Source organism: Oncorhynchus tshawytscha, linkage group LG19 (genome assembly GCF_018296145.1).
Source record: "Oncorhynchus tshawytscha isolate Ot180627B linkage group LG19, Otsh_v2.0, whole genome shotgun sequence".
Taxonomy (NCBI): Eukaryota; Metazoa; Chordata; class Actinopteri; order Salmoniformes; family Salmonidae; genus Oncorhynchus; species Oncorhynchus tshawytscha.
The window spans coordinates 7,758,040-7,785,774 of NC_056447.1; the positions used below are offsets into that span (position 1 = coordinate 7,758,040).

Consider the following 27,735-nt stretch of genomic DNA (forward strand, 5'->3'; position numbering starts at 1 on the left):
TACACATACAGTCACTGTTCTGTTACCAATGGCAGTTAGCGATGGTTTTTTTCTTTTAATTTCACCTTTATTTAACCAGGTAGGCTAGTTGAGAACAAGTTCTCATTTGCAACTGCGACCTGCCAAGATAAAGCAAAGCATTGACACATACAACACAGTTACACATGGAATAAACATACAATCAATAATACAGTAGAAAATCTATATACAGCATGTGCACATGAGGTAGGATAAGTGAGGTAAGGCAATAAATAGGCCATGGTGGCAAAGTCATTACAATAAAGATATTAAACACTGGAGTGGTAGGATGTGCAGAAGATGAATGTGCAAGTTGAGGTACTGGGGTGCAAAGGAGCAATAAATACAGTATGGCAGCGATCGGTTGGAGAGCATGCATTTAGTTTTACTTGCATTTAAGAGCAGTTGGAGGCCACGGAAGGAGAGTTGTATGGCATTGAAGCTCATCTGGAGGTTAGTTAACACAGTGTCCAACAAAGGGCCAGAGGTATACAGAATGGTGTTGTCTGCGTAGAGGTGGATCAAAGAATCACCAACAGCGAGAGCGACATCATTGATGTATACAGAGAAGAGAGTCGGCCCGAGAATTGAGCCCTGTGGCACCCCCAGAGACTGCCAGAGGTTCGGACAACAGGCCCTCCGATTTGACATACTGAACTCTATTGGAGAAGTAGTTGGTGAACCAAGCGAGGCAATTATTTGAGAAACCAAGGCTGTTGAGTCTGCCAATAAGAATGTTGTGATTGACAGAGTTGAAAGCCTTAGCCAGGTCGATGAATACAGCTGCACAGTAATGTCTTATTGATGGCGGTTATGATATCGTTTAGGACCTTGAGCATGGCTGAGGTGCATCCATGACCAGCTCTGAAACCAGATTGCATAGCAGAAAAGGTACGGTGAGATTCGAAATGGTTGGTAATCTGTTTGTTAACTTGGCTTTTAAAGACCTTAAAGGCAGGGTAGAATAGATATAGATCTGTAGCAGTTTGGGTCTAGAGTGTCACCCCCTTTGAAGAGGGGGATTTGTGTCAGATCTCACCTATGTTGAAGTTTAAACAGGTCAGCCTAAACCTAATTCTGTTCTCCCCATCAAAGACTGTTGGTGAGCAGGCAAGATGTGAGGTCTTTGCCAGAGCCCTATTGATGGACATAGTAGCGTAGATCAGCTACTGGTCCCTCAAAGATACTGGTCGGTCACACACACACAGCACTGATTACATTACCAATGGTGGTTATGATTAGCTTGGTAGAAATATCCTGATTGCTCCATTCACCTTTTCTATTTCACTTCAGATATAAAATTTGAAGTGAAATAGAATGGTGAACACAGGGATCAGGCTGGTTCAACCAGGCTAGGTTATGCCCTGGACATTATACGCAGCTAAGAAGTAGAAAATAAGCAACAACTAATGTCAGTTTACAGAAATTGTTTGTATTTGTACAAATGATGATCCTGTGAAAGCTGTTGCCGCTGACAAGTGAAGGTCGCTGGTTGGATACTTGTCAGCCACAACTGCTCTATTCATAGGAATGCTCACTGTGAGGGCATGTCTGCATGATGCTTGTCTTCTCTATGCTGCATGTTCAGCTGCAAACTGGACATCTCTCAAACAACTGCAGCAGCCAATCCTCATAAACCAATGTACTTCCTGATCTTATTAGGTGGTGTTGACTGGAAGTGCCTGTGACAGGGTGATATAATAGACAGCCAAGTGGTAAATTGCATTTTGTTATAAAGGACAAAGCTTTTTGCTAATGCACTTCACAACCAAAATGACTCTACTTAACTGGGGAATTAGCCTACTTTATCAAGCCAGGTATTTATAAAAAATGAACTTTTCACAAACATTACCTGTCAATGAAGCCATCTGTGTCATCAGGGCAGTAACTCACGGTCAGAGGCCTCATGACGGCATGTCCTTTTCATCAGAGTTGAGGGAGACTGGCAACAATGGATGAGGTGTCACAAGAGTACTTGTTGTGAAACACTTATTCTGAGGTCTTGCCTGACAAGCTGTGAAAAAAGCAAGTGAACAGTGAATTCAAATATTTTTGGAGGTCTCTAAACCATTGCAATCACATTGCTGGACATGTTATGATACCCACCCCACCGTTGCTCCTTCTGGTAGGTCCCAGCATCCGTTCATGACCACGGGATCAGTCTGGCACCCAATTATGCCCTTTGTTTAACAGAAAAACAGGTTCAACGATTGTCATCCTACCTAAATTATAAACACAGCTCGAGAAATAAGGTAATCTCGTTTGAAAGCTACTTCTATGCTTTACAGATGTAGATTGACTGACTGAGTTTGTTACTGCTAGTTGGGAGTCAGACATGAGTTAGCTAGTATCGCCATTACTGCCTCCAATATTTATTTGTGCCCTAGAAGACATGGGCTGCGCCTCAGAGGCTAATGTGACTGTTTCGTCTAAATTACACTAATTTCGAGTGGCATGGCAATATGACATTGCCAAAGTAGGCAAATAATTAGTAGCAAACAACTTTGCAATAATTATGTCAAATTTACTTTAGATCGGTTGCAACTCATTACTGTTACTATCAAAGTTTGTCAAAAATAGCTAACAATGCTAATGTTAGCTAGCTAAAATACAGCGGTCCCTTCAAAAGTTAATATGGCGACATCACAATCATGACAAAATGATTGTATTTAAGTAAGTATTTGTCTTCTTTTGAAGTGTTATTTTTTCCAAGCCAAATCCGAGTTGTATTGAGGTAGGCTGACATTAGCTAGCTGTGTCAGCTATGATAGTGATAGTGGTTATCAAAATATACTGACCGTACATAACCAGCAGTCTATGGTCGGCCGGTATACTGACATCCACTGGGAACCAACGGAATAAAACTTGCATGATGGAGTCCTTCTGCAGGGCATGCAAACCATAGTTGTTTGGTGTGCATCCTTAAAATATACCCACCTTCAACCTAGCTGAAAGCATGCATTGCATGGTGAATCCGTATAGGGCTTTTCAGTCTCAAACGGCCATGATCGCTTTGGTTTAGGACGAAGAAACAATTGAGTTTCAATCCATGAAAGGAAACGAAGTGGGAGGGGCAATTTACACGTGGAGTTTGACAAAAGGGGCATGATTTATTGACATAATTGTAATCGAAACCCAACCTTCATTTACTCGGTGTGATGCCCCGAGGTTCTAAACTCGGTTTCAGACAAGACTGACTTCATGAACAAAATTATTATTTTAACACTTTGTAGTCAAGTTTGACACTAGAATAAATGTTTGACTCATATCAATGCCACATCGCTGTTTTTTTAGGGGCAGTCGCTCTTGAACTATTTTAAATGTAAACTTCAATGGGGTAGGGACCAACCCGGGCCAGATAATCGAATTCACGGATGTGTCTTTATGTGCGCATTACGCGTATCCATCCATGATTGGGTTATACATTGCATAATGTGCAGACTAAACCAATCATAGTAAACCGTTTTATTTTGGCTAGATTAAAACCGCACCTCCTCCAATTGGATATCATGGGCGGAGGGTAAAGGCCTGCGTTAAGGCAGCTGTCTCCACCCCGGATATACCCACTTTTCCCCCGGCACAAACACGTACATTAGGGCCGCCACGGCTACACTTTTCTTGTTCATGGTTCGAATCTGCGAGAGAAGGATGAAGTTTTTGGTCGCGGTCACGGTCATCGTTGGGTCGGTGATATTTCTGCTCTTCCCGAGCGGATCAGACGCTGACGAGAAACAGAAGGGCCCAAAAGTCACGGCCAAGGTAAGGTATCTAGCAAGTCGAAAGACGGGAGGGATTTTTTTCTTTGTGCACAACTAACGTTTGCAGTAAGAAGCCGTTTTGTGCTGTCTGACTTTTCAGGTCTAAAATATTGCCAACTACAATGTCATAAGACGTGATACAATTAAACGAACTCGGCGAAATGCGATGCAGCGGTTAGTTACTAGTTAATGCACGGCCTCGATGCTTGCACGAAATACAGGCCTTAACTAGCTAGGTAAAAAAAAATTTTTTTTAGCTGCTGTAGTTAACTAGGCCACGTCCACTTATTCGGCTTGGAGATACGTTTGACTGCGCCCAACGTCGTCAGCAATTGTTTTCATTTAACCTTTTATTTTACTAGGTAAGTCAAACAAATATTTACAATGATGGCCTACACCGGCCAAACCCTAACCAGGACGAGGCTGGGCCAATTGTGCACCGCCCTACTGGACTCACGATCACGGCCGGTTGTGTTACAGCCCGGCATCGACCTGTAGTGATGCCTCTAACACTGGTGCAATGCCTTAGACCGCTGCACCACTCCGGAGCCCATTCACGAGTCTAAAGAAAAAACGTGCACACGTAATTGGAAGTCATTTTTGTGTTTGTGAAGCATTGGGTTGTTTGACCGGTTATAGGCAATGTAGTTGGCGTGTTACTTCCATAATCAAATTTCCGGACAACCTACTGCAGCTAATGGTTAAATGAGAACTAAGAAACCGGTTTTGTTGCAAATCACAACCTTTCAAACAATCCTTACTGCCAAGCATGTCTGGGCGGAGTCTTCCTCCAAAACCTTTAAATGAAACACCAAAAACTGTTTTGGTTTACTGTTGCTCTAAGCAGTAGCGATGAGTGGGTAAAATCAATGGGAAATGCCAATGCTATCCACTTACATGTTGAAGAAACGAACTCACTGTCCTACAGTACACGCTCTGTCTACGGCTACCTGGCTAAAATGCTTGCTCTAGGGTAACTTTCATTCATGGGCAACGTTAGCTAGTTAACATTACCTGCTACATATTGAACTTCCATCCTCTCAGGTTAGGTTAGCTTAGCTCAACCCTAATTTGATACTTTTTTTGTTATCATGGTAGGCGAAATGCTCGCTGGCTTTCCTTGCATTCCATGCAATGCTATGTGCGGCAACAATGTTAGTCGTTTGGGCCAGACAGCATCAGATGGCCAACACGTAGAGGGGCGCTGTTTCACTTGCTCAGATGCTATTTCCGGTGAGCTACATTCAGACTCTTGAGAACTGAAGGGACATTATGAAGCGCGGGACAGAATATATTTTTTTCTATTCCGGTAAAGCCTAGCATCCATGAATACACGCCACTGTAAGATGTGCACACCATCAGTGGTCCTCTGGGGGAAAAAATAATGTAAATGCATCTAAATTTCTCTCATATGTCACTTGAGTTCCATGGTGGCCTATCTGTAGTGCTCAGGGGATGCCATTCCAGGATGAGACCAAGTTGCCTTTGAGAATTCCTGCTAACCCATTTACTCATGCTTTCCCTTAACAGGTTTATTTCGACATCAGAATTGGAGATGAGGATGTTGGCCGAATTGTCATTGGGTTGTTTGGGAAAACGGTACCCAAGACAGTTGAGAACTTCATTACACTAGCAACTGGAGAGGTGAGTCTTTTTATACCCAGGGTATTCGATTTAGCAAGTGGATATGTTACGGTAGAACCATTGCGGTACTCACTAATGCATTGCTTCTTGTCTCCACAGAAAGGATTTGGCTACAAAAGCAGCAAGTTCCACAGAGTTATCAAGGATTTTATGATCCAGGGTGGTGACTTCACCAGAGGAGATGGCACTGGCGGTGAGGGGAATTCACACCTAGAGTGCTATAACTACCAATAATGGTATGGGCATCAATGCAAATGTTGATTATTGTCATTATCCTTGTTTCCCTGAAGGCAAGAGCATCTACGGAGATCGCTTCCCTGATGAGAATTTCAAGCTGAAGCACTACGGACCTTACTGGCTGAGCATGGCCAACGCTGGCAAGGACACCAACGGCTCCCAGTTCTTTATCACCACCATTCAGACACCTTGGTTGGATGGCAAGCACGTGGTTTTCGGCAAAATTTTGGAAGGCACGGTGAGTACTCCCCACCCACCCCAACACAGAACAAATACACATCTCCCCCTGCAGCTGAATCTGTTTGCATACACCTCACTCGCGGTATTGTTCCCCTACAGGATGTGGTGAAGAAGATCGAGGGCACAAAGACAGACGGCCGGGACAAGCCCCTCAAAGACGTGTCCATCCATGACTGTGGCAAGATTGAAGTGGAGAAACCCTTCGCGATTGCCAAGGAGTAAAAACAAGGCAACTTTATTAAATGGGGGAGCAGGACTGTGGGGTGTAGGTAGACCATTGAATTTTCTGTTTTGTTTACCACTGGGGTCCTGTAGTGGGGCTCCTGCATGGGTTGTCCTGGTAGCAGAAGCTGCCCATTGAAGTGCCAGATCAACGCAAAGGCATACTGGGTCCATTTCCAAACAGGCATTCCAGTATGGTTGTCGTGCAGCTGATACCTGCTCATTTTGTAAAGGATACATCTTCAATAAAGGATCCAGGTTTTGTTAAGATGGTTTCTAGTCTTCAATTATTGATGTTTTAGTAGTGTGATCACAACCTTATTTCTAGTATTACATTATTGATTACTGCATTGTTGGGGTCTGAGCTTGCAAGAAAAGCAGTTCTTGTGCATGTGACAACTTAACTTGATAGTTTCTTGTAAGAGATTGCAAGTAGAAGAATGAACATTTTTATATGAACATGGGTCATGTATTACATTTTAATATAAAGCTTAACATGTAAAAACATTTACATATGAAATGCCAGTGATTGTGAAACTCATTCCAGGCAGACTATTGCTTTCATGCATAAACCAATGGTTTGTCTCACTGGATAGGTGCAGCACTTGCTCAAGGGCACAGCATTTCAGTCAGCTCAGGGATTCGAACCAGCAACCGTTCACTTACTGGCCCGACATGCTAACCACTAGGCTACCTGCCACCCTATTAATAAGGAATCAAATTGTTGCATGTGGACATTGAGCTGGCAGGTGACCGATAGGTCATTAAGTGACCTAAGGCAGTTAATGGGGGACTCATCAACTGCATACAATGACTTTTGTTCATAAACAGGAACCACCAACTTATGACATTGCTTTCTAGAACCTCTTCAATTGGCCTGTGTGACTTTAGTCAAGCACCCAGAGTAACGTAAACATTTTCTATTGTGTGGTAGTATACAAGCAAATGGGCCTCCATTGGTTGCCGATTCAGACACGACATTCATCCAAATTACTATCAAGGCCATTTTAAAATCCACAGATCCTCGTGTCAGGACTTCTGCATGGGTTGCCACTATATAGAGGGAATCGCTGGAGCCAGACTGGGTCTCTCTGGGAGGCTGGGTTTTGTGCAGGCTGTGAAGCTGACACGGATGTCTCGGGGGTACAAGCCCTGCAGGACCCCATCCGTGACGATGTCCGGCAGATCTGTTGGAATAGATTAAAAGTTCAATACCATGGTTGCCGACTAGATTGGTTGCACGCCATATGTGGATAGCTGATACCACCTATCCTGGCATTGTGAGACCTGGCAGGCAACTCCAATGTACATTGAGGCCAAGTGGATTCGGCTATTTCAGCCACACCTGTTGCCGACAGGTGTATTAACAAAAAAAAAATCAAGCACACAGCCATGCAATCTCCATAGACAAACATTGGTAGTAGAATCAACTGTACTGAAGAGCTCAGTGACTTTAAATGTGGCACCGTTATAAGTCCCAACAAGTCAATGTCAAATTTCTGCCCTGCTAGAGCTGCCCCGGTCAACTAAGTGCTGTTATTGCGAAATGGAAACGTATAGGAGCAACAACGGCTCACCCGCAAAGTGGTAGGCCACACAAGCTCATAGAATGGGACCGAGTGTGTAAAAATCGTCTGTCCTCGGTTGCAACACTCACTGAAAGCAACGTCAGCATAATAGCCGTTCGTCGGGAGCTTCATAAAATGGGATTCCATGGCTGAGCAGCCGCACACAAGCCTAAGATCATCATGCGTAATGCCAAGCGTCAGATGGAGTGGTGTAAAGCTTGCCACCATTGCACTCTGGAGCGATGACTCACGCTTCACAATCTAGTAGTCCAAGTAACGAATCTGAGTTTGGTGGATGGCAGGTGAACGCTACTTGCCCAAAAGCATAGTGCCAACTAAAGTTTGGTGGAGGAGAAATAATGGACTGGGGCTGTTTTTCATGGTTCGGGGTAGGCTCTTTAGTTACAGTGAAGGTAAAGTTTAACGCTACAGCACATGATATTCTAGATGATTCTGTGCTTCCAACTTTGTGGCAGCAGTTTGGAGAAGGCTCTTTCCTGTTTCAGCATGACAATGCCCCCGTGCACAAAGCGAGGTCCAAACAGAACTGGTTTGTTGAGATTGGTGTGATAGAACTTGACTGGCCTGTACAGAGCCCTGACCTCAACTGCATTGAACACCTTTGGGGTGAATTGGAATGCCTGCTGCGAGCCAGGCCTAATCGCTCAACATCAGTGACCAACCTCCCTAATGCTTGTGGCTGAATGGAAGTAAGTCCCCGCAGCAATGTTCCAACATCAAGTGGAAGCCTTCCCAGAAGAGTGGAGGCTGTTATAGCAGCAAAGGGGGAGACCAACTCCATATTAATACCCATGATTTTGGAATGAGATGTTCGAAGAGCAGCAGGTGTCCACATACTGTATTTGATCTGGAACACGACCAATAACTAAAACATCAACAAAAATACTAAAGTACAAGCCATTTAGCGGAGAAAGCATTCAGCAAGCTCTTTAAAAAGGGAGACCATCTTGAGGAAACATTAACAGTGAGCTGGATGTTACTGGCAATGATGGTAGAAAGTGTGGTGATCTCAAAAGGAGGAGATGGGCTCTCAGCCAAGGGTGGGCAGTTCTAAATATACAGTATAGGTCCCTTATCATTTCTACTTACTCTCTACCTAGTTTTAGACACTCAAGTGTAAGCCCCCCCCATCCCCCCCTTTAATCGTCTGGGTGGTCTAAGGATCTCCAACAGCCATACGACAATGCGGAAGCCTGCCGTACCTGAGGGGGACTCCAGGAGATAGGGGTCACGACAGAATCCCACCACACGCTGATGCTGCAGCTGACAGCTGAGGGACAAGAGACCACTGGGTGAGTCGAAGAGCTGAACGAGCAAAATGTTAATACAATATAGATGTGTGCGTTGCAATATGGAGCGTAACAGTTTGCAGATTTCAGCATTCTAAATTGAGATTATACATGTACTTTTCTTATGCATAAATTTAATTTGCATATTTTTGTATGGCATTTACACTTGCCCTCTGCTCTGCATGCCCAAACCCTCATAAGCTAGACCTTCTCACTTTGCCTGCCCGGAAACCTCCTCGGAAACCAAAGTACAGGGGGACATGTACTGTATGGCACACAGGCAGATTACACATGGCTGTTCACAAGATAAAAGGGAAACTCACCCATATCCCTGAGGGTCACTATCATCAAATGATCTGAAATGATGAGGAAATCACTGTTTTTATTACAGCCTATTAGTTGCCCATGTTAAACAATATACACAGAGTATACCAAACATTAGGAACACCTTCCTAATATTGAGTTGCGCTCCCAGCCTCAATTTGTCAGGTCATGAACTCTACAAGGTGTCTAAAGCGTTCCACAGGGATGCTAGCCCATGTTGGCTCCAATGTGTCACACAGTTGTGTCAAGTTGGCTGGATGTCCTTTCGGTGGTGGACCATTCTTGATAGACACAGGAAACTGTTGAGCGTGAAAAACCTGGCAGTGTTGCAGTTCTTGACACAAACCGGTGCGCCTGGCACCTACTACCATACCCCATTCAAAAACTCCTTCTCCTTCCAAAAAAAATCCTTCTTTAACCTGTCTCCTCCCCTTCATCTACACTGATTGAAGTGGATTTAACACATGACATCAATAAGGGATCATAGCTTTGAACTGGTCAGTCTCATGTAAAGAGCAGGTGTTCTTAATGTTTTATACATTGGCTTCATATAACATGACTGAATTCAACAGAAAGTCTCTACATTTTCAATTGCAAAACACTGCAGCGCATAAGGTGCCTTGAGAAAGTATTCCCAACCCTTGAAGTTTTCCACATTTTGTTGTGTTATAAAGTGAGATTAAAACAGAGTTAATTGTATATTTTTTGTCAACTTTATACACAAAATACTCTGTCAAAGTGAAAGACAAACTATTTTTTTTAAATGTTTTATTATTTTGGAAAATAAAATGCTAATATATCTTGATTGGATAAGTATTCAACCCTATGAGGCAATACAAGTTAGAATCACCTTTGGCAGCGATTACAGCTGTGAATCTTTCTGGGTAAGTTTCGAAGAGCTTTGCACGCCTGGATTGTACAATATTTGCCCATTATTCTTTTCAAAATTCTTCAAGCTCGGTCAAGTTGGTTGTTGATCCTTGCTAGACAGCCATGTTCAAGTCATGCCATAGACTTAAGCAGATTTAAGTAAAAATGGTATCTAGGCCACTCCAGGTATCTAGGCCACTCAATGTGGTCTTTGTAAGCAACTCCAGTGTATATTTCGCCTTGTGTTTTAAGTAATTGTTCTGCTGAAAGGTGAATTTGTCTCCCAGTATCTGATGGGAAGCAGACAAACAAGTTCCTCTAGGATTTTGCCTATGCTTAGCTTTATTCCATTTCTTTTTATCCTAAAAAAAACTCCCTAGTCCTTGATGTTGATAAGCATACCCATATGATGATGCAGATACCACCATGCTTGAAAATATGAAGAGTGGTACTCTGTCATGTGTTGGATTTCCCCCTAGACAAAAAGTGAATTTCTTGGCCACATTTTTTAAAGTATTACATTAGTGCCATATTGCAAAAAGGATGCATGTTTTGGAATATTTTTATTCTGTACAGGCTTCTTTCTTTTCACTCTTTCAATTAGGTTAGTATTAGTCATTAAACTCTTAACTGGTTTAAAGTCACCATTGGCCACATGGGGAAATCTCTGAGCGGTCTCCTTCCTCAGAGTTAGGAAGGACGCTTGTATCTTTGATACACCATCCTAAGTGTAATTAATAACTTCCCCATGCTCAAAGGGACATGTCCTTCTTTGCAAACCATTGGAAAACCTCCCTGGTCTTTGTGGTTGAATCGGTGTTTGAAATTCACTGCTCCACTGAGGGACCTTACAGATGTGTGGGGTACAGAGATGGCGTAGTCATTTAAAAAACATGTTAAATACTATTTATTATTGCACACAGTCCATGTAACTTGTGACTTATTTAGGCTTGCCATAACAAAAAGAGTTGAATACTTATTTTAAATGATTTTGTTCATTAAATTTGTAAACATTTCTAAAAACATAATTCCATTTTGACATGGGGTATAGTGTGTAGATCATTGACACAAAAAAAATCAAAGGGTGTAAATATTTTGAAGGCACTGTATACCTCAGATATCATAAAATCTTGACTGACATAAGATTTTCCTTTCCTAGCAACACACACACACGTCATATTCAATATACTTATTTTTCTGTCTGATAACTTTATTGAAGTGAACCTGATGTGAGTAGCTGGTTGAAGTGAGGGGACAGAGGCAGGCAGGCAGGTACATACTCAAGGCTGCTTATTTTGTTCCCAGAGTGGAAATGTTTCACATGCAGGAAGTCCAGCAGCACCTGAGGGACTTCTTCATACTGGTAAATTATATCCTAGAGAGAGAGGCCAGTAGAAAATACAAAAAAAAGGGTTTTGATCACACACACAGTCTAAAATTGGATTAGTAACTGTTATTGAAAATGTCAACTATCCCAGGCTGCAATCCAGTGGGGCTACTGCAAGCATCAGGTAATGCCCATACGGGACACAGTCCCTCAGTCATACCTAAATATTTTATGTCAATTCCTACCCGAATATAGTTTCAAAGTCCTAATATGGCACGTATTATATATTAATTGATTACATTTCATACGTGAATGTGGTAACTGAACATGGTATGTAATTAATATATGTAGCCCTCCTAACTGAATAAAGTAAATACGGTAACACTTCATTTGACACCCGGCGTCATAACATGTCATGACAGCTGAAATAACTTGTCAGAACACTGTCATGACACATATTTAGACCTGTTGTGACATATTGCATTATTTTATGGCTGGTTATGACACCAACAGAAGAGTTTCAGAACCCACAACACCTACCACACAAGGCAAAACATTCCATTACACCACAGCCTACTTGTTAATTAACAGTATATTTATGTTCTATAAAATGTTGAGAAATTGACCATATTAAAACATCATTGTAACGGAGCACAAATTTCAGGAGCAGGACGAGACACCGTCTTTTTGACTGATGACTGACATAAGGGCATGTACGTGATAGGCCTATCTGGCTTAAATGATTTTGACAGTCATAAAGTTTATTTTCTTAGTCCAAGTAAAGTGGCACAGGACGGTCATAATGCTTCACGATAGTGTCAACGTGTATTTTCTGCAAGTTACTTAAAATATGCTGAAAAGAAGAAAAAAAAACATGACCGTAAACAGAATTCATTACAACAAAGGACTTAAGAAACAAACTTTCAAAACGAAAGGAAACTTCTTGGCTGGGGAAAAAAACACATTGGAATAAATGTGGGTTTTGACCATCTTATGTAGGTGTCATAACCAGCCATAAAATAAAGCAATATATGTCACAACATGTTTAAATATATTGGCCATGACAGTGTCATAACCATATTAGGACACGTTATGTCAGCTGTTATGACGTTGGGTGTCAAGTAAAGGGTTCCATCTATTCTACCTGAATGTAGTCCTCCAGCTGCTGCCTCCTCTGCTCAAGAGGCTTGGTTCTCAGATGGGTGCTCCTCTTGCTTGGGAAGTCTGGGGGATGCACAATCTTCTTCAGCTATGGAGGCAGGAGGAAACTGTAAATGACATTACGGGGATGGGCCTGTAATGGCTTAATGTCCGTCATGCATGCAACAACAACTAAGCCCGTTGCATTGCGACCATCATTTGCATGTTTCAAGCTGGGAAATGTAAGCATATTTGTAGAGCAGTTAGCCATTGGTTCGTATGGCAACAGAGTGGAGTATACTGTGTAAAAAATATGGTTTTACAAATCATTCAGATACGGTATAATTCTGGTGTTAAGTAAGGGGAGGCAGAGAGTCAGCAATTGTTTTACCTTTCTGTGCAGGGTCTGGAATTCACTGTGTCTTCTGAGCACAAAGTGCTTCCTTCCATTGAACAATATCTCAACTCTGAAGAGCTAGAAAAGAGCAGAGCTTTGCGCTATTACACTGGTTTTCTGGAAAGGAATATCAAGAGAATTATGTTTGCTTGTCATCGGACACAAACATTTATGTACAAAAGGTAAGTCTTTCCATTCACATAAGAGTTTGCCTTTCTAAAAGGTAGTTCTACACAAACTAGATGGGACTTGACGTTCTCCAATCATGCCTGAGTTTCGTGTCCAGTGTAATGCAGTCAGATATCCAGCAGGGGAAGGAAGAGGCCTGTTGGCAATAAAAAGCAGCTTTTGCTTGAGGAATTGGACCAAGTGTGCGTCCCAATATCTCCTTTCTCCTGCAGTGTGAACTCGTTCACACAAATGGTTGGTGCGGACATAGGCTTGTGGGAGTTCCCACCATATTTCTTTTACTAGTAATTTCCTTTCAAAATCAGTGAAGGGATCAAATGCAGTCTTGGGAAGCAGGAGAGACAATTGGGACATTACCCAGGAGCACTTGCCTAGACCTGACCAGTCAACAGGCAGGGCAAACAACTGGATGTATAGAAATCGCTTCGCCTTTTTGTGGTTGCTAAAATTCTAATTTAAGTTTGTGGCAAAACACGCAAAGTGTAGTGTATAGAATCATTGTATCATCTAAACCGGTGATAGACCAAAAATAGAGTATTTTCAGCATTTTGAAGCTGGTGTACAAAATTGAAAGTATAAAAGGGGAAAAACTCAACTTAAGAACAGAATGCATAGACAATTCGCACATAGAACATATCTACCGCTTCTTAGACTCGTTTTTAATGAGAATCACAGATCTCTCTCTCAAATTTCTATGTGCATTTGGTCGGGTCGACCAAAAAAAGTTACATATTACAGCTTTACGTGGTCAAAAAACAACTCAGCTATACATGTATTACTGCTCACAAGAAAAGCAACACAGATATCCTAGAATGACCATAACCCTAGGTAAAAAGGACAACCTGTGGAAATGTTCTTTCTTAAAGGCATTCTATAGCTTGCTGAATGGGATGACACATCCGCTACAGTGCACCTGCACATCCTTAGCAATCAGTCATTTGGAGGACAGATAACTGGCAGAACGCCGCCAAAGGACAGGAGTTGCAGGATCAGTATTGTTTTTATAGCCCAAGTGCAGTCCACATTTGTTATGCTTGGAAAATAGCACTGATAGTACACAAATTATTGTAGGCTGCTTTCTTGTACATTACAACAAATCAAACAAGGGCAGCAATGAAATGCTTCCTTTTCCAGTGAAGCTCCAGTGTGTGCCGTGGTAGTTAATAAGAAGGCTTATTTGGATAAATGGCAACGCTGTCGGCTGTATAGCCGTGGCAGCTAGCTGATAATCATCTGGACAAATACACCCGTCACCCAAAACTGAGGTTAATGACAAGTACAAAAGTGGCCATCCTTTGGTCTTCCCCACTTTCTAAAATGAAGAAAACAGGGACATCTTCTCCAAATTGGTCTGAAACCAAGTTAACAATAATACATAAATAGCCACTGACATAAAAGAGAGCGGGATAGACTTTCACAAATATGAATAGAAGGGACTCTGTGTAAACATGACAAGGTGTGGTGAACAATGAATGACAAAAATTCTAGCCTACATTTCCAGCAAGCTATTATCTAAATATTCCTTTGAAGTTGTAGACTGAAAGTTGGAGCTTCAGGACATGCTGTTTAGAATCCAGTATTCAGGGTCATGTTCATAAGGGCATGCAGCAGAAAACAATCCAGGTAGACCCTCCCCATTTGAGTCTGTTTCCTTATATTTAGTGCCAAATGAACATGACCCAGGACAGAGAGTCATCCTGACATGGGGATTAGCTGAGTCATGCAGTTGATCCACACTTTTTTTTTTGTTGGTCACGTTAAATATAGCTGACTGGCTACATTCAGGCTATAATTAAAGGCCCATGCCCCCCTTTCCACCTAAACTCATCTCTCAGGGGTTGATCCAGAGTGATTGCTACAAGGACAATTTTGCCACCCTATAACTGATTTAAAGCTATATTTTAAAATCTATGAACTAGTCTACAACCATCCAACACAATAAAACAAACTGTACATTAAAGAGTTCACCTTTTTGGTATTTATTCTTGACCTAAAAATACATCTGGTCCTTAATTATTCGCAACTGGCTGAGCACTCGCTCTGTTACTTCGAAAGAGGGCTGACCCTAAATCAGCAGTGACTCGAGTGGTCAGCCTAGTACAGTACTTAACTCCTCTCTCAGCAAACAGTCATTTTGACTGTCTGTAGCCTGGTCCCAGATGTGTCTGTGCTGTCTTGCCATGTACCAACTCTGGCAAGAGAGCACAGACCGATCTGGTACCAGGCTAGCTGTTCAAAGAAGGCACATGGCCTCCATATTCCTGGGTTGCCCAGGCGACTCGCAACCCAGTGGACCGATGGGGCTGGAGCCATGTCATCACATACCAATGATGGTCCGAAACAGATGACCCTCAATCCATGGATGAATGAGCTCTCAGAGCAGGAGGGCTGTGGCCATTATCCAGGCAGCCACTGGATCTAACATGGATCCTCATGAGCAGAATAATCATCCATCCTTTACGAATGATCATACTGGTAAAATCATTATAAATTATTTTTTATAGAGTTACCATACTCTGCAATCAGTGCCCAGAGTATATATTTGAGTAGAGGTTGACCGATTAATCAGAATGGCCGATTAATTAGTACCGATTTCAAGACAATCGGAAATCGGTATTTTTGGATGCCGATTTTGCCGACTTTATTTAACGAGGCAAGTCAGTTAAGAACACATTCTTATTTTCAATGACGGCCTAGGAACGGTGGGTTAACTCCTTTGTTCAGGGGCAGAAGAACGACAGATTTTTACCTTGTCAGCTCAGGGATTCAATCTTGCAACCTTACAGTTAACTAGTCCAACGCTCTAACCACCTGCCTCACGAGGAGCCTGCCTGTTACGCGAATGCAGTAAGAAGCCAAGGTAAGTTGCTAGCATTAAACTTATCTTATAAAAAAACAGTCAATCAATCATAATCACTAGTTATAACTACATATGGTTGAAGATATTACTAGTTTATCTAGCGTGTCCTGCGTTGCATATAATCGATGATTCGCGAAAAAGGACTGTCGTTGCTCCAACATGTACCTAACCATAAACATCAATGCCTTTCTTAAAATCAATACACAGAAGTATATATTTTTAAACCTGCATATTTAACTAAAAGAAAGGTTAGCAGGCAATATTAATCAGGTGAAATTGTGTCACTTCTCTTGCGTTCAATGCACGCAGAGTCAGGGTATATGCAACAGTTTGGGCCGCCTGGCTCTTTGCAAACTAATTTGCCAGAATTTTACGTAATTATGACAGAACATTGAAGGTTGTGCAATGTAACAGCAATATTTAGACTTAGGGATGCCACCCGTTAGATAAAATACGTAACGGTTCCGTATTTCACTGAAAGAATAAATGTTTTGTTTTCGTAATGATAGCTTCAAGCATTGCGCTGTTTATGACTTCAAGCCAATCAACTCCCGAGATTAGGCTGGTGGAACCAATGTGAAATGGCTAGCTAGTTAGCGGGGTGCGCGCTAATAGCGTTTCAAACGTCACTAATTCTGAGACTTGGAGTAGTTGTTCACCTTGCTCTGCATGGGTAACGCTGCTTCGAGGGTGGCTGTTGTCGATGTGTTCCTGGTTCGAGCCCAGGTAGCGGCAAGGAGATGGACGGAAGCTATATTGTTACTATAAGAACATCCAATAGTCAAAGGTATATGAAATACAAATTGTATAGAGAGAAAGTCCTATAATTCCTATATTAACTACAACCTAAAACTTCTTACCTGGGAATATTGAAGATTCATGTTAAAAAGGAACCACCAGCTTTCATATGTTCTCATGTTCTGAGCAAGGAACTGAAACGTTAGCTTTCTTACATGGCACATATTGCACTTTTAATTTCTTCTCCAACACTTTGTTTTTGCATTATTTATTAGAGGATAAATTGGTTTTATTGATGTATTATATTAAGTTTAAACAAGTGTTCATTCAGTATTGTTGTAATTGTCATTATTACAAATAAATCAACATTTAAAAAAAAGTCAGATTAATCGTATCGGCTTTTTTCTGGGGGGGGGTCCTCCAATAATCGGCATCGGCGTTGAAAAATCATAAAATCGGTCGACCTCTACATTTGAGATGTTACAAGATTACTGTTTACATAATACAAGATTATTACCCGGACGATACAGACTTTTGACCATCACCAAAACTGTGATTAATGGTTATTTAGTGACAAAGATATGTGACTGACTGTTCATGAGCTTTAAAAGTAACCAATTCCTCTCAATGACACACAAATGTCCCTTTCCTGAAGTTGCTGTTCTTCCCGCTATGGCGGAACTCACTGGTTTAGTCAGTTCCACAAAGTCAAGTATCACAATGAACAACAAGTACCTGCTTCTGCTCAATGTTCAGCCTGCTTCACTAACCTGCAAAGTCAGTCTCAAACCTCAGCGCCTATTTCATATGAAATAACTCCCCCAGCCTACGCATGCACACCTTGTGCTTCTTCATTCGTTTACCAAATTACTGTTCAGGACAAGAAGCACATAATTTAACTGATTGAGTTACATCTGCCCAAAAAGGTACTTCCTGTCAAAGAAAAGAGTCTTTGTCTGCTCACCCGAGACTGGTAAACAAGTTTTTTTTAAAACAGCTCATCCACTTTTGATGCTTTAACTCGTTAATTGAAATTAACAAAATGTCACTATATGTTCCCCATGCAATTATATGTCTACAGATGAGCTGATGGTACCATTCACTCAGTCCGTGGGGATATATGAGAGTACAGAGATTGTCATCAGTTCATTAGAAAGACCATTTTTCCATATTGGGTCTCTTTGTTCTTGAAGCCATACAGCCGGTTTACAGACAGAACTCCAGCCATCCTCTCTTTCTCGCCATCCCGTCAATGGTCACCCTTCCGTCACAGAGCTTTCATTGTTGCGGGTGTGCAGATAGGGCTAGATATTTCCACCTGCAAACCCCTGGCATAGAGGGGCCCGATGCCCCCACCTTACATAACACAGCAGAAGGCTCAGGGTGGAACACGCAGCACCCCAAATCAGACAGTTAACAGACAAGCAAATCTCTTTTCACACTACTCAGCCGAGCTCATCCAAGGTTTGCTGAACTGGCCTGGATACGCATGCACCATACTAGCTTGAACCCTGTTTTAAAGGGCAATGTACTGTATGTGCATAGAAAATATACAAGCCAGCACAGAATAGTTTGGGTCGGCATGTTGGCGTGAAAGGGATATGAGTGGACCACTTCTTGAACCCCACTCTATTTCAAGAAATGGAAAATTGACTATGCCCCTCTGCTTGTTTAAAAGAAGACTGGCAACAGCTATATTATCAGACTAGCTAAGGGTCAGCTCAGCTCACTTTTAGCTTCCCAACCAATAGTCTCATGCTGGAAAGGAGTAGACAATGTGAAAAGAACATATCCAAGCCTGCACAGAAAGTGCTGTTCAGGTTGGCACAATAGTGTGAAGACACACACCAAAAGCTCATGAGTGACTCGAAGCAGAATTATGTGTCAGTCTTACTTTTGTTGATCATGGAGGCAGGCAAGTTAGTCATCCTGTTAAGACTACAGCTGCTGTGGGATGTGTAACGTGAACCCATTTTTCAACTGGGTCATGGGTTTGATTCCAGCCGTGGCAACCAATGAGGAAAAGTATACGATTACTGCTTTGGATAAAAGTATCTGCTAAATGGCATACAATGAGTGTACAAAACATAGAACACCTTCCTAATATCGAGTAGCACCCCCCCTTTTGCCCTCAGAACAGCCTCAATTCGTTGGGGAATGGACTCTACAAGGTGTCAAAAGCGTTCCACAGGGATGTTGGCCCATGTTGACGCCAATGCTTCCCACAGTTGTGTCAAGTTGGCTGGATGTCACTTGGGTGGTGGACCATTCTTGATACACACAGGAAAATGTTGAGCATTGCAGTTCTTGACACAAACCGTTGCGCCTGGAACCTACTACCATACCCCGTTCAAAGGCACTTCAATACTTTGTCTTGCCCATTCTCCCTCTGAACGGCACACACACAATCCATGTCTGAAGGCTTAAAAGTCCTTCTTTAACTCGCCTCCTCCCCTTCAGCTACGCTGAAGTGGATTGAAGTGGATTTAACAAGTGACATCTAACTTGGATTTAACAAGTGGGATCATAGCTTTCACCTCATCCATCTATTTCATGGAAAGAGCAGGTGCTCATAATGTTCTGTATTCTTTGTGTATATTGGCAACATATAACGTGACTGAATTTACTGGCTCAAAGTTCAGAGACTCGGGCAGAGGGTTTCCTTTTGCTTGTTTTTACAGTGAAATTAGATCTTTTCACATCAGATATTTTTAAGAAAAAAATACCAGAATTGGGCTGCCTGCGTAGATGCAACCCAACAAGTAGACAGCTCTCAAGCCAACAAGCAGACAGCTCTCAGGCCAACAAGCAGACAGCTCTCAAGCCAACAAGCAGACAGCTCTCAAGCCAACAGCTCTCAACCAAAACCGGTGGTAAATGACTTCAGACATTGTTTGGGGGTTTTCACTGTCAAAAACAAAAAACTTCTTGCCCAAGTCCATGAACTTTGTGCCAGTATATTCAGGTATGTTATATGTATCCTATATAAGCCATTTAGCGGATTATTTTATCCAAAGCGATCAGAATTGGGCTGCCTGTGTAAATGCAGACAAAAAGTGCACTCAAGTCCCCAGTGCTAGGTAGGTGCAAAAAGTGCTGTCAACACCAACTTTTCTACTGGCAACTGTCATTCCGGCAGCTAGGTGTAGTCAGTGGTGTAAAGTAACTAAGTACAAATAATTTGAAGTACCATTTTAGGTGTAGTCAGTGGTGTAAAGTAACTAAGTACAAATACTTTGAAGTACCATTTAAGTATCTGTACTTGACTATTTATATTTTTTCCTCCACTACATTCCTAAAGAAAAATGTTGTTTTTACTCCCATACATTTTCCCTGACACCCAAAAGTACCAGTTACATTTCGAATGCTTAGCAGGAAAGAAACATGGTCAAATTCACACACTTATCAATAGAACACGTAAAATCGACAGAAGAACAAACGAGGAGAGATTCATCAAGGAAAACTGAACACGAACTAGGTTTCCCTTTTATCTGTGGATTAATTGTCGAAGTAGAGAAGCCACGATTTTGTGTGACTCAAAATGGGTTAAAATTCTACAAAGTTTCAGCAAAAAAAGGACCATGTGCATTTGAGCTAAAATAACAACCAAATATTTTTAGCCCAAGTCAAATTAGCAAGCTAACTAAATGTCCATGAATGTTTAGAGTGTGTTTTGACTAGAGGTCGACCAATTGTGATTTTTCAACACCGATACTGATTATTGGAGGACCAAAAAATAGCCGATACCGATTAATAATGACAATTACAACAATAATGAATGAACACTTATTTTAACCTAATATAATACATAAATCAAATCTATTTAGTCTCAAATAAATAATGAAACCTGTTCAATTTGGTTTAAATAAAGCAAAAACAGTGTTGGAGAAGTAAAGTGCAATACGTGCCATGTAAGAAAGCTAGCGTTTAAGTTCCTTGCTCAGAACATGACAACATATGAAAGCTGGTGGTTCAATATTCCCAGTTCTTCATTAAGAAGTTTTAGCTTGTAGTTATTAAAGGAATTATGACACGTCTACTATTTCTCTCTATACCATTTGTATTTCATATACCTTTGGCTATTGGATGTTCTTACAGGCACTTTAGTATTGCCAGCCTAATCTTGAGAATTGATAGGCTTGAAGTCATAAACAGTGCTGTGCCTCAAGCATTGCTAAGAGCTGCTGGCAAGCGCAGTAAAGTGCTGTTTGAATGAATGCTTATGAGCTTGCTGCTGCCTACCACTGCTCAGTCAGACTGCTCTATTAAATCATAGACTTAATTATAAAAAATACAGAAATATGAGCCTTAGGTCATTAATATGGTCAAATCCCAGAAATTATCATTTAGAAAACAAAACGTTTATTCTTTCAGTGAAATAAGGAACCTTTCTGTATTTCATCAAACGGGTGGCAACCCTAAGTAAAGTGCTGTTTGAACCGAGAGACTGAAAAACAGCTTCTATCTCAAGGCCATAAGACTGTTAAACAGCCACCACTAACATTGAGTGGCTGCTGCCTACACACTGACTCAACTCCAGCCACTTTAATAATGGGAATTGATGGAAATTGATGTAAAATACATCACTAGCCACTTTAAACAATGCTACTTAATATAATGTTTACATAACCTACATTATTCATCTCATATGTATAAGTATATACTGTACTCTATCATCTACTGCATCTTTATGTAATACATGTATCACTAGCCACTTTAAACTATGCCACTTTGTTTACACACCCTACATTACTCATCTCATATGTATATACTGTACTCGATACCATCTACTGCATCTTGCCTATGCCGTACTGTACCATCACTCATTCATATATCTTTATGTACATATTCTTTATCCCTTTACACTTGTGTGTATAAGGTAGTCGTTTTGGAATTGTTAGGTTAGATTACTCGTTGGTTATTACTGCATTGTCGGAACTAGAAGCACAAGCATTTCGCTACACTCGCATTAACATCTGCTAACCATGTGTATGTGACAAATAAATTTGATTTGAGTCTAAGTACTTCAATGTTGTGTCATAATTATGTAAAATTCTGGCAAATTAGTTCACAACGAGCCAGGCGGCCCAAACTGTTGCATATACCCTGACTCTGCTTGCACTGAATGCAAGAGAATTGACACAATTTCCCTAGTTAATATTGCCTGCTAACATGAATTTTTGAAAACTGAACATGCAGGTAAAACATTTTATACTTCTGTGTATTGATTTTAAGAAAGGCATTGATGTTTATAGTTAGGTACATTGGTGCAACGATCACGCTTTTTTCGCTAATGTGCTTCCGTTAAATCATCCCCCGTTTGGCGAAGTTGAAGTAGCCTGTAATTCGATGGTAAATCAACAGGCACCACATTGATTATATGCAACGCAGGACAAGCTAGTTAACCTAGTAATATCATCAACCATGTGTAGTTAACTAGTGATTATGTGAAGATTGATTATTTTTTTATAAGTTAAGTTTAATGCTGGCTAGCAACTTACCTTGGCTCCTTGTAGCCACAAGGTCCTTTTGACGCTGCACTAGCGTAACAGGTGGTCAGCTTGCCATGCAGTTTCCTCGTGGATTGCAATGGAATTGGCCATAATCGCTGTCCAAAAAGGCTGATTACCGATTGTTATGAAAACTTGAAATCGGACCCAATTACAAATGGACCATGCCAATTAATTGGCCAAACTCTAGTTTTGACATGAATTAATATAGTTGGTTTTGGTATTTTAAACTGCGTGTCATGTATGCATCTGGAGGGCATATACAAAATCAACATGCGCACAATGACTCACGAGCAGAGCCAGTTGTCAGCATGTGATCTGGCAGACTCACTAAACAAATTATGTAAATGGTGTTGGTGTGTGCCCCTGGCAGTGACGATTTTAGCATGTAAATCTTGGTGTGGCAAACTAAAAAAGTTTTTTTAGATGCATGCCAGCAAAGACACTACATAACACTAAACAATACATTAATTGCACTATAACAGCGACAAGCGATGCCCAAACTGTTAGGGCCTATGTGACAGGTATTAATGCCAAAATAACATGCAAAACAGGCAAGCCCCCCTCAACAAAAAAAACAGTTATAAAGATGTGGGGTTCAAAACAGGCTCAGCCCCACCTGCCCTAAATGATGGGTCCCCGACTGGCCCCTGGCAATCCGTAATTTCAAAAACTAATTCATGCTGTCTTGTCTACTTAACAAGGAATGTGAAATGATTCATAGCATGTATTGTTGATACTTACGTATATTTAAAACGAAATACATTTTGAATTCTACTCAAGTTCTATTTTACTGGGTGACTTTCGCTTGAGTCGTTTTCTATTAGGCATCTACTATCTATTAAGGCATTTACTTTTATTCAAGTATGACGATTGGGTACTATTTCCACCACTGAGTGTAGCCTGTGTTTATGGCAACTGTCCTCTAAAAAAGATTGGGTGCTTGGCTTCCTTTTGTTTGGCATGCAAACTGCAATACTTCTGTGTTGATGTGTCTCTTTTTCAAATGAGGCTCAGGGCTTTCAAATGATATTTTAAGGGAAAGTGGGAGAAAGATGCCACAGACAACTGAAGCTTTTCACAATTGTGTAATACAGGACACAAGGGCACCAATGATTCACAAAATGATAGAAATTCTATAATAAACGCTATATAAATCTATGGAATAGGTGCCCTTCTAGCTTGCCTGGTGCAAAGAAATGGCGCGGCAGCCGGCACGAACGGCAAAACCAAGGACCAGTGGAATATCGCCTATCCAAGCAGTAAAAAATATACTTTAAAAATCTTATATGTGCAACAAAATGTGCATGACAAGATGTGGGAAAACATAATAGAATGCCTTAAAATAAGTTTTGAACCTTACTGTACCACACACATCCAGATACTTTTTAAGCCTACAACAGTTTACCTTTCTCAATTTCCCCGACTCGTCTACCTCTCGCTCCAGCGACGGAATCGATACCTCAATCATAGGGGAATCTTCAGCCATTCATCGGACTTTTCTGAGCGCAAACTGTCCAATTGCCTTCCTACTGAGTGGTGCTGCGGCTTTTCTGTCTTCAATCTTTAACAATGTCCCCTTCTAAACATTCGGGGAAAATCCAGGTAAGAGAACATAAAGCGATAATGGTCAACGTGACAATATCAACTCGGTTACCGTAACTTCAGGGCAACGTTTGAGACACTCTCCAATGCTCCTCCCACAAACTATTTGGAGAATCTGTGCACCCCATCTAAAATGCCCTACGTTAAAATAAAAAAACGACATCCTTGTGTTGATTCAAATGTTTCGTGTTACACAGGGCATTAATTCAATAGCCATAATGCCAAAACAACATTATTTTACATGGTGTTCGGGAATAAATGGTTTGACAGATTACATATAGCTTCGTCTCTTGATGAGGTAGGGCTATTCTGCCTTTGTAAGAAAGACAATAATGAAAGCTTCGGACTATGAAGTTCAATTTTGAATAAAAAAAATAAATGAGTTGGTCACATATAATTGATGTTTAGATGGTTCTTCATCGGTCTGTGAAGTTAGATTTCAAAAATAAATTTTTTTAAACTATAAAGTTCTATCTGCATAAACCCATTTGAACATGGCACTATATGACTATAAGGTTATATCTGCAATCCAATCACCAGCCTAAACTAATACAGATGCAAATACAGACGTATTTGCCAATAGAGTACTACAGTACGAGTCATAATACCCATTAAACCTAGTGCTCAAACAAGGAAATGGTTCCAATAGTTTTTCCACCATTCATTTTTTCCCATAGGGTATTTTTTTGGAACCACTTCAAATAAGGTCTGTGTTTTGTGTAGGATTACACTGGAATGACGTTTGTGTAGGATTACACTGGAATGACGTTTGTGTAGGATTACACTGGAATGACGTTTGTGTAGGATTACACTGGAATGACGTTTGTGTAGGATTACACTGGAATGACGTTTGTAGGATTACACTGGAATGACGTTTGTGTAGGATTACACTGGAATGACATTTGTGTAGGATTTACACTGGAATGACGTTTGTGTAGGATTACACTGGAATGACGTTTGTGTAGGATTACACTGGAATGACGTTTGTGTAGGATTACACTGGAATGACGTTTGTGTAGGATTACACTGGAATGACGTTTGTGTAGGATTACACTGGAATGACGTTTGTGTAGGATTACACTGGAATGACGTTTGTGTAGGATTACACTGGAATGACGTTTGTGTAGGATTACACTGGAATGACGTTTGTGTAGGATTACACTGGAATGACATTTGTGTAGGATTACACTGGAATGACGTTTGTGTAGGATTACACTGGAATGACGTTTGTGTAGGATTACACTGGAATGACGTTTGTGTAGGATTACACTGGAATGACGTTTGTGTAGGATTACACTGGAATGACGTTTGTGTAGGAATCAAATCAAATTTTATTTGTCACATACACATGGTTAGCAGATGTTAATGCGAGTGTAGCGAAATGCTTGTGCTTCTAGTTCCGACAATGCAGTAATAACGAGCAAGTAATCGAACTAACAATTCCAAAAAAAAAACTACTGTCTTATACACAGTGTAAGGGGATAAAGAATATGTACATAAGGATATATGAATGAGTGATGGTACAGAGCAGCATAGGCAAGATACAGTAGATGATATCGAGTACAGTATATACATATGAGATAAGTATGTAAACCAAGTGGCATAGTTAAAGTGGCTAGTGATACATGTATTACATAAGGATGCAGTCGATGATATAGAGTACAGTATCAACGTATGCATATGAGATGAACAATGTAGGGTAAGTAACATTATATAAGGTAGCATTGTTTAAAGTGGCTAGTGATATATTTACATAATTTCCCATCAATTCCCATGATTAAAGTGGCTGGAGTAGAGTCAGTGTCATTGACAGTGTGTTGGCAGTAGCCACTCAATGTTGGTGGTGGCTGTTTAACAGTCTGATGGCCTTGAGATAGAAGCTGTTTTTCAGTCTCTCGGTCCCAGCTTTGATGCACCTGTACTGACCTCGCCTTCTGGATGACAGCGGGGTGAACAGGCAGTGGCTCGGGTGGTTGATGTCCTTGATGATCTTTATGGCCTTCCTGTAGCATCGGGTTGTGTAGGTGTCCTGGAGGGCAGGTAGTTTGCCCCCGGTGATGCGTTGTGCAGACCTCACTACCCTCTGGAGAGCCTTACGGTTGAGGGCGGTGCAGTTGCCATACCAGGCGGTGATACAGCCCGCCAGGATGCTCTCGATTGTGCATCTGTAGAAGTTTGTGAGTGCTTTTGGTGACAAGCCGAATTTCTTCAGCCTCCTGAGGTTGAAGAGGCGCTGCTGCGCCTTCCTCACGATGCTGTCTGTGTGAGTGGACCAATTCAGTTTGTCTGTGATGTGTATGCCGAGGAACTTAAAACTTGCTACCCTCTCCACTACTGTTCCATCGATGTGGATGGGGGGTGTTCCCTCTGCTGTTTCCTGAAGTCCACAATCATCTCCTTAGTTTTGTTGACGTTGAGTGTGAGGTTATTTTCCTGACACCACACTCCGAGGGCCCTCACCTCCTCCCTGTAGGCCGTCTCGTCGTTGTTGGTAATCAAGCCTACCACTGTTGTGTCGTCCGCAAACTTGATGATTGAGTTGGAGGCGTGCATGGCCACGCAGTCGTGGGTGAACAGGGAGTACAGGAGGGGGCTCAGAACGCACCCTTGTGGGGCCCCAGTGTTGAGGATCAGCGGGGAGGAGATGTTGTTGCCTACCCTCACCACCTGGGGGCGGCCCGTCAGGAAGTCCAGTACCCAGTTGCACAGGGCGGGGTCGAGACCCAGGGTCTCGAGCTTGATGACGAGCTTGGAGGGTACTATGGTGTTGAATGCCGAGCTGTAGTCGATGAACAGCATTCTCACATAGGTATTCCTCTTGTCCAGATGGGTTAGGGCAGTGTGCAGTGTGGTTGAGATTGCATCGTCTGTGGACCTATTTGGGCGGTAAGCAAATTGGAGTGGGTCAAGGGTGTCAGGTAGGGTGGAGGTGATATGGTCCTTGACTAGTCTCTCAAAGCACTTCATGATGACGGATGTGAGTGCTACGGGCGGTAGTCGTTTAGCTCAGTTACCTTAGCTTTCTTGGGAACAGGAACAATGGTGGCCCTCTTGAAGCATGTGGGAACAGCAGACTGGTATAGGGATTGGTTGAATATGTCCGTAAACACACCGGCCAGCTGGTCTGCGCATGCTCTGAGGGCGCGGCTGGGGATGCCGTCTGGGCCTGCAGCCTTGCGAGGGTTAACACGTTTAAATGTCTTACTCACTTCGGCTGCAGTGAAGGAGAGACCGCATGATTCCGTTGCAGGCCGTGTCAGTGGCACTGTATTGTCCTCAAAGCGGGCAAAAAGTTATTTAGTCTGCCTGGGAGCAAGACATCCTGGTCCGTGACTGGGCTGGGTTTCTTCCTGTAGTCCGTGATTGACTGTAGACCCTGCCACATACCTCTTGTGTCTGAGCCGTTGAATTGAGATTCTACTTTGTCTCTGTACTGGCGCTTAGCTTGTTTGATAGCCTTGCGGAGGGAATAGCTGCACTGTTTGTATTCAGCCATGTTACCAGACACCTTGCCCTGATTAAAAGCAGTGGTTCGTGCCTTCAGTTTCACACGAATGCTGCCATCAATCCACGGTTTCTGGTTAGGGAATGTTTTAATCGTTGCTATGGGAACGACATCTTCAACGCACGTTCTAATGAACTCGCACACCGTATCAGCGTATTCGTCAATGTTGTTGTCTGACGCAATACGAAACATCTCCCAGTCCACGTGATGGAAGCAGTCTTGGAGTGTGGAGTCAGCTTGGTCGGACCAGCGTTGGACAGACCTCAGCGTGGG

The 27,735-nt window shown here is 41.9% G+C and overlaps 2 protein-coding genes and 1 long non-coding RNA gene across 5 annotated transcripts; 1 reads left to right on the forward strand and 2 right to left on the reverse strand.

Annotated features, from left to right (window-relative positions):
- Positions 1–927: 927 nt before the first annotated feature.
- Positions 928–3,474, reverse strand: LOC112218310. 2 transcript variants are annotated; one of them, XR_002948610.2, is made up of 4 exons: positions 2,956–3,474; positions 2,125–2,198; positions 1,871–2,032; positions 928–1,700 (listed from the first exon to the last, which is right to left on the reverse strand). It is a non-coding gene; the product is annotated as an uncharacterized LOC112218310 (long non-coding RNA). The 2 variants fall into 2 exon arrangements; XR_002948609.2 differs by having other exon boundaries at positions 2,817–3,474.
- A 94-nt stretch (positions 3,475–3,568) lies between these two features.
- On the forward strand, positions 3,569–6,387 carry ppib (peptidylprolyl isomerase B (cyclophilin B)). Its single transcript, XM_024378991.2, has 5 exons — positions 3,569–3,777; positions 5,307–5,420; positions 5,520–5,613; positions 5,711–5,895; positions 5,997–6,387. Exons 1-5 carry the CDS (start codon positions 3,643–3,645, stop codon positions 6,117–6,119), a joined length of 651 nt encoding a protein of 216 aa, XP_024234759.1. The 5' UTR covers positions 3,569–3,642; the 3' UTR covers positions 6,120–6,387.
- A 165-nt stretch (positions 6,388–6,552) lies between these two features.
- snx22 (sorting nexin 22) lies at positions 6,553–24,059 on the reverse strand. Of its 2 annotated transcripts, none has more exons than XM_024378989.2 (7): positions 23,761–24,059; positions 13,050–13,133; positions 12,663–12,767; positions 11,416–11,566; positions 9,321–9,353; positions 8,911–8,978; positions 6,553–7,306 (listed from the first exon to the last, which is right to left on the reverse strand). In XM_024378989.2, the coding sequence occupies exons 1-7, from the start codon at positions 23,839–23,841 to the stop codon at positions 7,127–7,129; spliced, it is 702 nt and encodes a 233-aa protein (XP_024234757.1). In that variant the 5' UTR covers positions 23,842–24,059; the 3' UTR covers positions 6,553–7,126. The 2 variants fall into 2 exon arrangements, with proteins under 2 accessions (XP_024234757.1, XP_024234758.1); XM_024378990.2 differs by having other exon boundaries at positions 11,472–11,566; positions 23,761–24,055.
- Positions 24,060–27,735: the final 3,676 nt, after the last annotated feature.